This window comes from Mytilus trossulus, chromosome 14, assembly GCF_036588685.1.
Source record: "Mytilus trossulus isolate FHL-02 chromosome 14, PNRI_Mtr1.1.1.hap1, whole genome shotgun sequence".
In the NCBI taxonomy this organism is placed as follows: Eukaryota; Metazoa; Mollusca; class Bivalvia; order Mytilida; family Mytilidae; genus Mytilus; species Mytilus trossulus.
In genome coordinates, this window is record NC_086386.1 from 43,862,473 (window position 1) to 43,876,112 (window position 13,640).

Genomic DNA, 13,640 nt, shown 5'->3' on the forward strand with positions numbered 1-13,640 from the left:
ATTTTTTTCACACCTGGCTCATGCCTTCTACAAATGACCTTGATAGATTCTTAGACATATCGATAACACTATATACTTAGTCTACTGATGCAGATTAAACAGTGGACCTTGAAACAGGTTAATAACCGTACAGGTTGAAACTGACTGCATGAATTCATTAACATCTCACCTATATTAGCTCTGCAATTTAGACCTTGATGAATGGTGTGGATCATTTAGTAAAGTCGTGAAGTCTTATTTTGGTGTACTTTTATTGTTGGGTTGTTGTGTCCTTATATTTAATCCAAAGTATCCATTGTGTTGAAGACCGATTGGTGGCCTAGGGCTGTTTTCTGTCATTTTGGTCAGTTTCTTGTCTCTCTGACACATTCCCTGTTTTTAATTCTCTATTCTATTTTCCTTTTTCTCCAAGCTCTATCCATAGTTAATGCTTTTCTTGAATAAGTTTGCAGGCTTATTAGAGATTGTGTAAATTAAGTGACCCTTTATAAGTAATGATATGGTACCAGTATTCTGTAAATTCGGAAATTATTGCATGCATTTATTATTGCGAGTTTGTCATTTTAGACTAAAATGCCATTTAAATTTTTGCGATTTTGAGAAATCCTGTTCAATTCATTTGAAAAATTTCAAAATGCAAGTGTAAATTATTGCAATTATAACCCTGTTGCATTTTTCGCAATGGTAAAAATATGGCAATAATTTCTGAATTTCACAGTAACCTTGACACAGCAGATACAATTCTTCCCTCAATCTTTTTCATGTCTGGACATCTGAATTGACCATGCGGTAGACAGACAATGAATTATGTGTAACAAGACATCATCCTTGGTTAGTTCATGTAAGACATGGTTTACTCTATTGTTACCTTACATGTTATAACAGAACATAATTATCTACCTGGCTAACACCTCAACTATCTACCTGATAAATGTGTCTTGTTATTGTTAGTCTCAAGTCCTTGTCATAAATAACATGTGTGTTGACCTGTGACAGACTTATTTCTTCTCTTCCTTCCTTAGGGTGTATCCCTTGTCATATCTTTATTACTGTAAATTCACAAATTATTGTATGGCAATTTTTTAAGAAAAGACAAAAATATGAAATGACTTATTGAAATTTCTGGAAAACATTTTTGCTACATTGAAGACCTGTTGGTGACCTTCTGCTGTTGTTTTTTTTTTCTATGGTCAGGTTGTTGTCTCTTTGACACATTCTTTATTTCAATTCTCAATTTTATTTACAGATATATTTTGACTCAAATTTTGGATTGGAATGAAAGTTCTTGCTATTGCCGTTTAATCCACGGGGGGGGGGGGGGTCCTCTTCCTATATAAAGGTATATACATATGTGCCGCTGGAATGGGTCCCTTTTTTGATCCGTCAAATATATCAATGGGGTGCAATTTTACAGAGGAAATATATCAATAGGTAGTAATTGACCGATATAGGTACTATTTGAGCTGATAAATATATGAATGGGTTATGATTTCGCTGTGAAATATATGTATAGGTAGGGATTTCACAATTATTCAATATATGAATGGGGGGTGTTTTTAAAATCCCAGCTGCACACCTGTACCCAAAATCCCATGCTGAGACCCCCCTGTGGTTTAATCATCCAGCTTTGACAGTCGCATTATTTGCAATAATAAACCTTACAGTAATTTCTAAATTTACAGTACTCAAATATAAGCTTCGGTATTTTCTTTACCAAAGATTGTATAGTTCATGTCGTTTTACAGTTTTGACCCAACACATTCCCCATTCTCTATTCAATGTACCATTCTGTATAAACCATTCTTCTTTCAATCTTTTTCTGCTAAGTCTTGACATGAAATTCAAGTGACCATATTGCAATAACCCATTAAGTTATTCAGTCAAAAAGGATTGTTCAGTGAATTTTATGAATGAAAAAAAATGTCAAGTAATGTAACATCTTTGTATAACTGCACCTTCACTAATGTGTTTGTAACATATGCTGATTAAAATGTTCTGTAATTCATAAAAATACAAATTTAAACGTACATTCAACAGCTGATTGACCTAAAACAGTAACATTATGTAGTTTTCAGTAGGGTAAAGAGATGTTGATGCAGATTTAAGATTTGTGAGTCAGAATCTGACATGCTTGCACAAATCATCAATTATTTTTCTCCAGCCATTGTTTCTCCACCAAATAAAAACTTTTTATATAAACTATAAAATTGAGAATGGAAATGGGGAATGTTTCAAAGAGACAACAACCCGACCAAAGAAAAAAACAACAACAGAAGGTCACCAACAGGTTTCAATGTAGCGAGAAATTCCCGCACCCGGAGGCGTCCTTCAGCTGGCCCCTAAACAAATATATACTAGTTCAGTGATAATGAACGCCATACTAATTTCCAAATTGTACACAAGAAACTAAAATTAAAATAATACAAAACTAACAAAGGCCAGAGGCTCCTGACTTGGGACAGGCACAAAATGCAATTCTTAGAACTATAATACGGTTGATATATTGCTTTTCAATGTCATGTGGTACAACTCTTTGAAGTTCCAGTGAAAGTTCCATAACACCTTGATCTTTCAAGTTCTACAGTAGAAAAAAGCTGTCTATAATTCTCTCTCTAATTTCTAACTTGGTACATGTCTTTAAGTCTGAAGAATTCTACCATTGATTGGAGTGGTAATTGTGTGACACTTATTTAAGGAATAATAAATAACCATCAAAACTTATCTGAAATAAATTAATTGTACTTGTATGAAAGAAATGAAGGGTTTTTGAACTCGTGCTTGAAAATAAATGCGAACAAATGTACTTGGACAAAAGACGGTCAACCTGTTTCTTGTATACAGTTTATGAATGCTAATAGTATAAGAAGATTAACTACATACAAAACAACATATTTGTGTTTGTTGGTTTACTCGTGAGTTCTTTCACATTTTGTCCAGCTGGTGACTTCAATAACTTACTGTACAGTTTGGGTTTTGCTCATTGTTGAATAGTGCAGTGCCCTTAATAGTGACTTTCTCATCCTTTTTGTCTCGGATGGATATTGTCATTTGTTATCACTTCATATCTCCTTGACCTTATTCTCTATAACTTTGCTAATGATACTAAACGATTCCCTCTTGACAGCAGGGTATGTCATATAATATGTATAGACAAAAACAACTTATTGTTATCTGTTGCTAACTAGGTTCCACTGCAAGCTTTCTATTTGGGTTGACCGCTTTTAGACTAATAAATTGCCTTACAAATTGAAGTTTAGAAAGTAAGCATATTCAATGCACTTGGAGTGAGCCTTATGATGTGCATCTATTAGAATTGATAAGCTGATTTGTAATTTATTTAAATTGGCTTCTCAACGGGAGCTAGAAACTCTAAAATGAAAACAAATACAAAAAAGTTTAGACTTTGCTCATAGTTGGAGGATGTACAGTGCCTTATAGTTGTTCACTTTCTCATCCTTTTGGTCTCGGATGGATTTGTGTCATTTGTAATCTTTTCATATCTCACTGACCTTATTCTCTATAACTTTGCTAATGATACTAGATGATTCCCTCTTGACAGCAGGGTATGTCATATAATATGTATAGACAAAAACCGCTTATAGTTATCTGTTGCAAACTAGGTTCCATTGCAAGCTTTCTATTTGGGTTGACAGCTTTTAGACTAATAAATTGCCTTTACTATTGAAGTTAAAGTAGTAAGCATATTCAATGCACTTGAAGTGAGCTTTATGATGTGCATCTATTAGAATTGATAAGCTGACTTTTAATTATTTAAATTGGCTTCTCCAAGGGAGTTAGATACCTTAAAATGAAAAAAAATACTAAAAAGTTTGGACTTTGCTCATTGTTGGAGGATGTACAGTGCCTTATAGTTGTTCACTTTCTCATCCTTTTGGTCTAGGAGGGATATGCGTCATTTGTAATCATTTCATATCTCCTTGACCTTATTCTCTATAACTTTGCTAACAATACTAGACGATTCCCTCTTGACAGCAGGGTATGTCATATAATATGTATAGACAAAAAACAACTTATTGTTATCTGTTGCTAACTAGGTTCCAGTGCAAGCTTTCTATTTGGGTTGACAGCTTTTAGACTAATAAATTGCCTTAACTATTGAAGTTAAGGTAGTAAACATATTCAATGCACTTGGAGTGAGCCTTACGATGTGCATCTATCAGAATTGATTAACTGACTTTTAATTTATTTTAAATTGACTTCTCAACAGGAGTTAGAAACTTTAAAAAGAAAACAAATATTTTCTTCAGTTGCTACAATAAAAAACAAGGCTATCAGTACTTTGTACTAGGCTATCTACTTAAGGGACAAATATGTATACATAAATTTCTCAAATATGGACTCTATTGTTTTGTCATCTAGTAAGTGTTCACTGAGGAAATCCTGAATGGAGGGACACTTCAGTACAGATGATTTGTTTCTTCCCATAATGCACTTAAATTGCTTGCAAAATTTGACAAGAAAGTCAACATTTAAGCACTCCTAATTTTTCATGTGACAGTCTTGTGAATCATATAATATACAATGTACTACAGGTAATCTATGTACTGTGAAATTTTCTTGAATCAAATCTCACAGTGACGTAAGATCAGGGCTATAGTCGTGATAAAAGTTGTTTACAAAGAAAAATGTTTCCGGTTTTTCTATGTATTTGAGCTGAATTATATTAATATGTATGTTATAATGACAGGTTAGGTAATTGTTAGTAATAAAAGTGATATTGCTTCGAGCATTTGTCGTTCATTCTTTTTTTGGTTGAAAAATTAAGCGATAGTCACGTAAGATTGACTTTTGTTATATCTTGTTTACAATGGTTTATATGACATCTTATGAGGTATATATTGTACTATAAAAACTCCCACACTGAATATAAATATATTCTCTCTAATTATTTTATTATAAGTTTTGATTTTTGAAAGTAATAAAAAAAATATGGCCATGTTTCTTTCCTTATTTATGATAGATGTATGTTCATTTGACTTTCAAATTTTAAAAAAAAAATTGAACATTTCCCAAAAATTACCATATTTTAAATTAAAATTGTTATGTACGATGATGAGATGTTTCTTAGAACAACATACAGCTAGTAAATGACAATAGAAATTAGACCTATTTCAAGAGATGACAAACAATTCTTTACTTTTTATACATATTGTAAAAAATACATATTTTATGGTATTATTTTGAGAAAACAATAATAGATGAAATGACAGTTATTGATCCTACTCAGACGATCATTTCATACAAACTTACAGAAATACATTTATGATTAATATGAATGAATGCATGACTTGCTATTATAGTCAATAAGAAAAGTCTACAATTTTTTTTGTTTTTTTGTTTAATGATAAATAAAGCCATATTTAAATAATACGATCAATATCTCGTCCAACGATCGGTACTTTTGAAATAAACAGGAAGTGTGTTCTGAAGTAAACATCAAACTTTATTCAATTGATTATTAACTCAATACGATTAATTGTGTATGGTTAATGCGGTACTTTTATAATTCCTGTTATTTAACGAGTACGAAGTCAATAAAAGTTTACTATTCTAAAGTAAAATATTCTGCAAACACTGCTATTGTTTATGATCAATTGTTCAAATGCCATTTTAATACAAGGTTTATTGTTTAAATTATTATTGGCTTACAGGTCACAAATATGTAGTATGTTATACAAGTTGATTGGCCTTGTCCATGCGATGATGGGAAGTGAATATCATGATATTGATTTTGTCAGCATCTGAAACTGAATTATCTCCCTTAGATTAAGAACTCGATGGCTTCAAACAGGAAACTTTATTGGGTAATTTGTCTACTTTTCAGGTTTTCTCATATTAATTTACATATGATACAAGGGATAATGTTATAAATTCTAAGAAAATCTGTTTCAATTTCCTTTATAATATCCTTGACCCTATTTAAATCTTCTAGGATCATGTAGGTGTTTTTGTAGTGTATTCCATTTTAATAGCAATAGCAGGATAATGCATAGAAAAGGTTACAAGGGTTCAGTCATTTGCATTTTTGATTTACAACTCCTCTAAAACAGTAAATGAGTTTAATTAAACTGCCATTTAACATGTTTATCTTTTTCTTTGATTTTCTATTAATAAATAGGAATAAACATGATAAAAGGAAATGGTATACCTCTACCAAACAGCAACCAAATGATAAACATATATGTATATTTAGCCATTTTCAAAGAGGGGTTCCAACCTCCAGAACACCATGCAATTTTCACAAAAAAAAAGGGGGGAGGTGTTGTATTAACCATTGTTTTAAAATCTTCATGATTATGATTTTAAGTGCCCACAAAAGTTTCTGAATTTGCATTTATTATTTGGTGGATTTCTAATGAAAAAAACTAATACATGTATTTCAATGAAGTTACTGCTCTTTTTAGAAGTATTTCTCAGTAATATTATTCTAAATATTGAGAAAAAAACTGGGTATTGAAAAAGGGGGAGGGGCACCAACAAGACATTAACCCAAAGGCAGATTTAGGTAGAGGGAGGGATGTGCAGACACCCTCTCCTACAAATATATTATATATACATGTATATAGTTAATTCATAAAGTTTTTGCATTTCACTCTCTGAACCTTCAAACATAGCCTAGTTTGGCTCTTATTTTAAAAAAATCCTGGATCAGTATCTGTATCCATATATACAGCTCCATAAGGGGGGCTAAACACTCTGTCTCCTTAAATATGTGCCTCTAATAAATCTATCTGTTTTACACCTACATCTATCAGGAAGTTTTTTTCTTTTTTTTTAATTTATATTTATATTTAAAGAAGTCATCTCCTTACTCCCTGTTTAAGAATTTAGGGGGGGGGTGTTCAGTGTTTTATGGATTTCAATTTGAAATGTATACATTTACTGTATATATATATTTAAAGAAGTCATATCCTTACTCCCTGTTTAAGAATTTAGGGGGGATTGTTCAGTGTTTTTATGGATTTCTTTTTGGACAATGCTTAAATGTTTTGGTTCTTTTTAATTGTACATGTAATTTTGTCAGTAGAAATACCAGGTTCCCCTAGTCCTCCCTTCTAATACAGCCTTGCAGGCCTTATATTTTGTGTACACTGTAAAAATGATTAAACTATGAGATTTAAAAAGTTGATATTTATACATTAGTATTTCACCTTTGCACCTTCAAGTTAGGTACGTTATAGGTGTGTTAAGATTTAATGTGTTTTGTTTATGATCACCTAAGTAATAATTTACTTATGACACACACATAGACTTTAAAAACAAGATATACAATTTTTATCTTATCCGTTTCCTTATTACCTACCAGTGTGTGAAGTGATTTTTACCTGTATTCACCTGTTCTCACTAAATACACCTATATCCCCCATTAACAAAAGCCTTTTTCATTATTCAATACTTTTGATATTGAATATAAATTTTCCTAATCTTAATCCCCCTTGAGCTGTTTTTGTCACTTTATCAAGGTAATTCATTTCCTACTTGTATACAAGGTATTCATATCGGCAAACATATTTCCTACACTGTATATGACCTAGAAAAGGAGGTCATGTGACTGTCAGCTATAGTTTACTTCCTATGCATGGTTGTTGTTTGACATAACTGACTTCCTATCTCACAGAGGTATGTGTAAGCAAGACAGATTGTCACTGATTAACAATTATTGACAATTTTACTCAAATTGGAAATTTATTACTTGGAATATTTAGACATTAGTTACATATTATAGAAAACACATGTGGATTTTTTATATTTAATTGATTTGTTTGTGTAACTAGTGTGTAACACATCATTTGAAGACTACCTATTTTTGTCAATATTTGTGAGGACAAACATCAAACTAGTAACATGCAATATTTCACTGGACAAAATATTGCATTTAGTTTTTTGAAATAGTAATTTACTGTTTTTTAAAACAAGGTTTTAAGGAGTAAATTAAAAGTGAAGGAATTGAAATTGCCTCAAAAAGTTACAGTTCTTTGAAAATAAATATGATGGATTACCGAATTGCCGCTAATTATATATCTCCTATGGATTATGAAACCTCTCCGGTGTTAGATTTATCTATGAAAAAAGAGAGACGAGAATCTGTTATGTCGGAAGATAGTTCAATTGACCAAGGACTTGATTTTGGAGAATCTAAAAAAGACACTAGTAGTGCTAAAACCTACAAAAAGAAACTTCTAACAAGATATTGTAAGTTTTCTTCTATTAATTTCTGTTTTTTTACCTTCTTTTTTCAGTACTCTTTTAAAAATTCAGATTATTTAAAAAAAAAAAATCAAAAGCAGCTTCATGTATGAACATTGAAATGAAAAATAAATTGATTTTAATTTATTTGGTGGAGAAGATTGAAAAATGTAGTAATTTTAAAAGAGGGTATGGTATATATATTTAAATGATATTTTGAAGAAAAAAATCATAGGATTTTTTTACTGTAATATTCCTGGACACATATTTTTACAAAATTAAGAAGTACAATTTTCTATTTTAAATTTAATTGCTTTCTAAGGATCATCGTCATTTACAAATTTTAAACTTGTAGATTTATCATTCTTTTGATATTGAATTTTATATTCAAATTATTTTGCACTTATTTAAACTGACGATTTTTTTTGTGCAGTAATTTGGTGTGACGATAGTAGTCATTTTAATATTTGACGTCACCCAATTCATTCCTGTTGACATAACACAAGGTTGGGTGGGTTATAATCAGAAATACAATTGTATGAGGACCAAAAAGATTTAAATACATATCATATATTCTAGTAATTTGACAAGCCAGCTATTATCTAAACCTGTCTTGTCAAGTTTTTTTTATCATGTCATGTTTTTTAGTGTCATGGTTATTTCTAACAATTTTATTTCATTTTACTTTTTATGGAAAGAAAAGGTATTCATAACACGATATAATAAAGTATATCTGTCGTATATCTGTCGGTAAAAAGATATTTTCAAAATGAAAAGCTTGACATTCTTGGAAGTTCAAATGACGACCTTAGTATTTGAATTGTTCCTGTTTAATTCGTCTGAATTTCTATTAAAGGAAGTCTTAATTCGGTGGAACAATCAAGGGCGCTCTTGATAATGATCAAATTTAAATTTCTTGAGGATTCGTTAACAGGTTGATAATAGCACTTTTCAGCATTTAAATGTCTTTCTTTTCTGTTCTAGAGAGAAAATTGGATAACTTGAAAATGTTTTACATAAATAGATTTTAGAACATAATTTTAGATAACAAGATAAATGTATTATGTCGGGAGATCATATCTCCCTCATTTAATGGTTATACTGTAAGTGATGGGCTGTTTGTTAATCAGGGACTTAGATTCCTCAATTACTAGGGTTGAACAGTACTTTACTTCAGTGTTTACTTGACCACCATCAAATATGTTAAAAACAGGCAAATCAACACGACATAATCATTATTTATGGTGCAGTGTCATCATTTTTGTTAATATTACTTTTACTGGCAATAACAACATAATTAATTACCAATGTTAGATTTGGGTTGAAATTATAATTTTTATGAAATAAAATAAAAATATCAAAAAAGTTTTTTATCATATCTGTAAACATGGTAAAGGGAGAGTCTAATTTATTGAGATAATTTTTATGTATAAACATTTTAAAAATTTGAAACTGTAGATTTTTATCCAAATTTTTTATTAATTTTTATCCAAATTTTTTTTTCAAGCCAGCACAGATGTTCAGTCCTTTACACAGAAATGTTGTTAATAAGTTTGAATAAATGTGACAATCTTTTGATACAGAACACCTGCTCCGTGGCCTTTGTGGTGCATTCTATTCATTCTCATATTTGTTCAAATGTCTTGCTTTCTATCAAACTGTAAACACGGAAAAATTGTCTGAAAGTTTGCAAGTTAGATTTTACACTGTTTTATGAATATAATTTTTTTTTTGGAAAATCATAATTAATAAAAAAAAAAAAAAATAGAGCAGCTAAAATTGCATAAATAATTTGGTTTCCATATTTAATTGTTATGAATTCAACCTCTCCCAAAGGTGACAGTTAAAATTATTTTACTGCAAAAATAAGGGGAAAACACGTTAAAAGTAAAGAACTGTGGTGTTGAGAGAAGCAACATGATTAATGATTTGTTTTGCTAAAAGCAGATTACATAATTTTGTATATATAAACTACATATAAGACAGGTACATTATAGGTCGATTATCTTTAAAATGTGAAGGCCTGATGGACTGGCATTTTTCATGGTAATTAAATGGTTCATTTTGGTCTCTTGTGGACAGTTGTCTCATTGGCAATCATACCACATCTTCTTTTTTATTCTTTCTGAAATGATTTGTTTTGAGTTTTAAATACTCGTTTAGTTAGTTCCATAGACTACACCCTTTTTCATGGGAAATCTTGAAGCTCAAGTATACATGTACATGTAGGTTCTCTGTATAAGTAAGATTTGCATTGCTTTATCTTTTTCTTGTGTGTTAAAGAAGGTACTTAATGTACTCAAGGGGATTTCAGTCATAAATCTTTACTCAGTACCTGAGTACGAAGAAAAGTTTTATGAACAGAAGCCATCATGTATTTATATATATATCTTCCCAGGTGAGCAACATTGAAAATCTTTTTCTAATTAGCTTAGGTCAAACTACATTAGCTTTATTCCATCTATGTCAAGCGAGTTGGTTATTAAGTCATTCAATGTCATGTATTTTGCTTTAGTTGTATTCTTTTTGTCTCAGTGAATTATGCCTGGGTTGAGATGTATTTCAATTGATGATTTATTATCTGCCCTTGATTTGAATTGGACATTTACATTCTAAAGTAATAGAGATTCCCGCTCATTATCTTTATATACGAATATTTATGAATGAGAAACAGTCATCAGAGGTCAAAAATATTTACTAAACAGTTTGTATTTGAAGAAATTTTAAAAAGTGAATAATTTCAGGGTTTTTAGTAAATTTTCATGTGGATTTATTAGCACTGATGTTCCAAAAATGTATATGTACATGTGGAGCATGTTGAATGAATCAAACTCACATATGTTGTTGCACCTACACGACTATTGACAAACATGTACCGTATGTAATTACCATTAATTCCAAGTTTACATATGTATGTTGGTAAAAGCCCAAGGACAACCTTACTAGTATATCTAGGTTGGTGATCTTGACAATTTTGTCGCTGATGACGACTTTGTTAATATTATATGGTCGTGAGGGCATTCTCCATTGTACATTTACTCCCTCCAGGGTCCACTCAAACACAGAAATGTTCATTGTGAATGATCAAAATTAACAAAGTTGTCATTTTTTGTCTTGTTTCCGTAGTTGTGCCCAGAGGACTACAATGTCTTGGTTTCTGTTTTACATTCATAGATACAGGTCAAAGGAAGATTACATGCTTGATAAATGTTCAAAAGTCTTTACTTTCCTCTTGAGGATAAAAATATGTGTAGTCCAGATTTGTCTATGTCAGCAGTTTTCTGTTGATAATGGAAAAGAGATTTACCGACCATCGGATCTTCATAGCTAACAATATTCCTCTTGTAATATGGAACTATTGTTAGCCAGTCATTATTCAATAGCTTTCAGTTTTAATTTCTTTGTCAGGAAGCCAAAATGGCATCATTTATAGTTCATTTTCTCTTCCAATTCTTAAGAGATTAAAACAGTTACATAACTCTTAAGTAGTCTTGTACTGAAATATGTAGTCGTAAGATCATAAACTTTTAGAAAATAGGGCCTAGCAATTATTAATTTGCTTCTAAGAATAACTTCTTGATACTTGATTCATTAAAGAGTACACAATTATTGTGGACATCGTTCTTGTTTGACAATCAAATATAAACTTTTCGTGGGGTATGTATATATTTATAGAGGTCTATTTGATTTTGTGGTATTTTTTGGTCGAACACTCATTGATCCTAAAATCTATTCTTTCCATTTCTATACATACAATGTATATATATATATGAATTGGTATAATTTGTGTTAGTTCACAAGATGTAGGTCTATGAAATGGAAGAATAATTGAATCAACCATTTTACCTTTGGGAAACATCTGTTTAAAGTCGATCTTTATTGAAAATCAAATGAACATTAAACAAACAAAGTTAGATTCTGAAATATTTAGCTCTTATAATTGTAACAGAATTAAATCTAATTGTTTGTTATGGGTGATAGGTGATAGCCTATGGTAGATGCAATAATATCAGATTTTTGATTGGGGATTAGGGGGGGATAATTTTGACAGCACTAATTAACACCATTTGGTTAGTAAAGTGACAGTTTTGTGGTTGTTTTACATGTTACTTTTATCAGTGAGGTGAATTAATGATTCCAAATTTTGGCAGTAATTGTTATATTTCTTATACCTCTGTGAAAAAATAGCATGCAATGAGAAGAAAAAGCTTCTGTCATTGCGTTCAAAGCGGGATAAATTAGAGGTCTTTATAGACTCTCAATAAAATGACAGTGTTTAAAGGTAATAGCTGCATCATGAGGAAAGGTATGCATGAACATGCACAGCATGCATTAGCGATAAATATATATATAAAACAGATCCAATATTATGATCCAACGAGAAATGTGTTATAATTGTCCTTTTATAAGTTGCCTAACTGATTTCACATGTAGATTAGTAGCAAAAAATGGTTATAAAAAATCCTAATATATATATACTTTTTGATAACATTTGAACCATGCTTAATGCTTGTAAACAGTACATTTACTAGCTAGTTTTTATGAGGACTGTAGTTTTTCTTGTCCACTTTTTCAATGATATATTTAATGGCGAAATTGGCCAATAATACCATGAATACTCTTTACCCTTAGGGTATTGTGAAGTTATGTGCTTTTTTACATGCAAGTAGTTCCTGATGCAAGTACAGAAAAGTCATGCAGTGGTCAATTCTGACTCTAGTGTATTGGTACATGAAATAATTGACCAGATAATAAGTTAATCATCTAAAAATGTGCATCTCGTTATTCTGCTCATTACAAGGAGATCCAAACACCAATAGCCATTAATTTGTGACCATGATCACTAAATCTGTTATGTGTTTGTTTTAGTATACACCTACACCATAATAACAAGCATTGTTTTGAGAGGGACAGGTAATCAATCACATGTGTCCAGAACTGACCAGACCTAATTTAGTGACATTGACTGTCTTCCTTTGTTGTATATACATAGTTGACATAGTTGCACTGATTTTAAGACATTAATGTTGTATAATACAAATGTACAACTTTCTTGGAGATTTAATTCAAAAATAGGCTGAATATATTTCAATGCATTTAACAAATATTAGTTTGTCCTTTCTTGAATGCACATAGGCAATGAATGGTCTGTCATGCATGTGAAAAAATGAAGTTCAGTTGTTGATGAAAACTATATGACTAAAAAAAGGGGGGGGAGGTACTAGGTCTCTCTGAAATGCTCATTTCGCAAACTTGTTTCTATATACGCTATAAAATCTTGAATCAATGATTACTAATATTTTCAAATGTATAACAAAAGAGTCTTTGATACCTACAGAAATACAAGTGTGGCAGTTAATTATATTTGACCTTTTGTTAGTGACAAGTTAGATGTATAAGAGTGATAGGAACCATTTACTTTAATTATGCTA

General features: G+C 30.8%; 1 protein-coding gene across 4 annotated transcripts in view; it reads left to right on the plus strand.

Annotated features, from left to right (window-relative positions):
- LOC134698137 (ETS-related transcription factor Elf-2-like) overlaps positions 1–13,640 on the plus strand; it is an 88,655-nt gene that overhangs the window by 57,607 nt on the left and 17,408 nt on the right. The window contains exon 1 of one of the 4 annotated variants that reach the window (XM_063560432.1): positions 7,589–8,214. The exons of the other annotated variants lie outside the window; for them this stretch is intronic. Coding sequence (XP_063416502.1) covers positions 8,010–8,214 — 205 coding nt within the window. The 5' untranslated portion in view covers positions 7,589–8,009. Of the gene's footprint in view, positions 1–7,588; positions 8,215–13,640 lie in introns of those variants that run through there. 4 annotated transcript variants of the gene reach the window in all.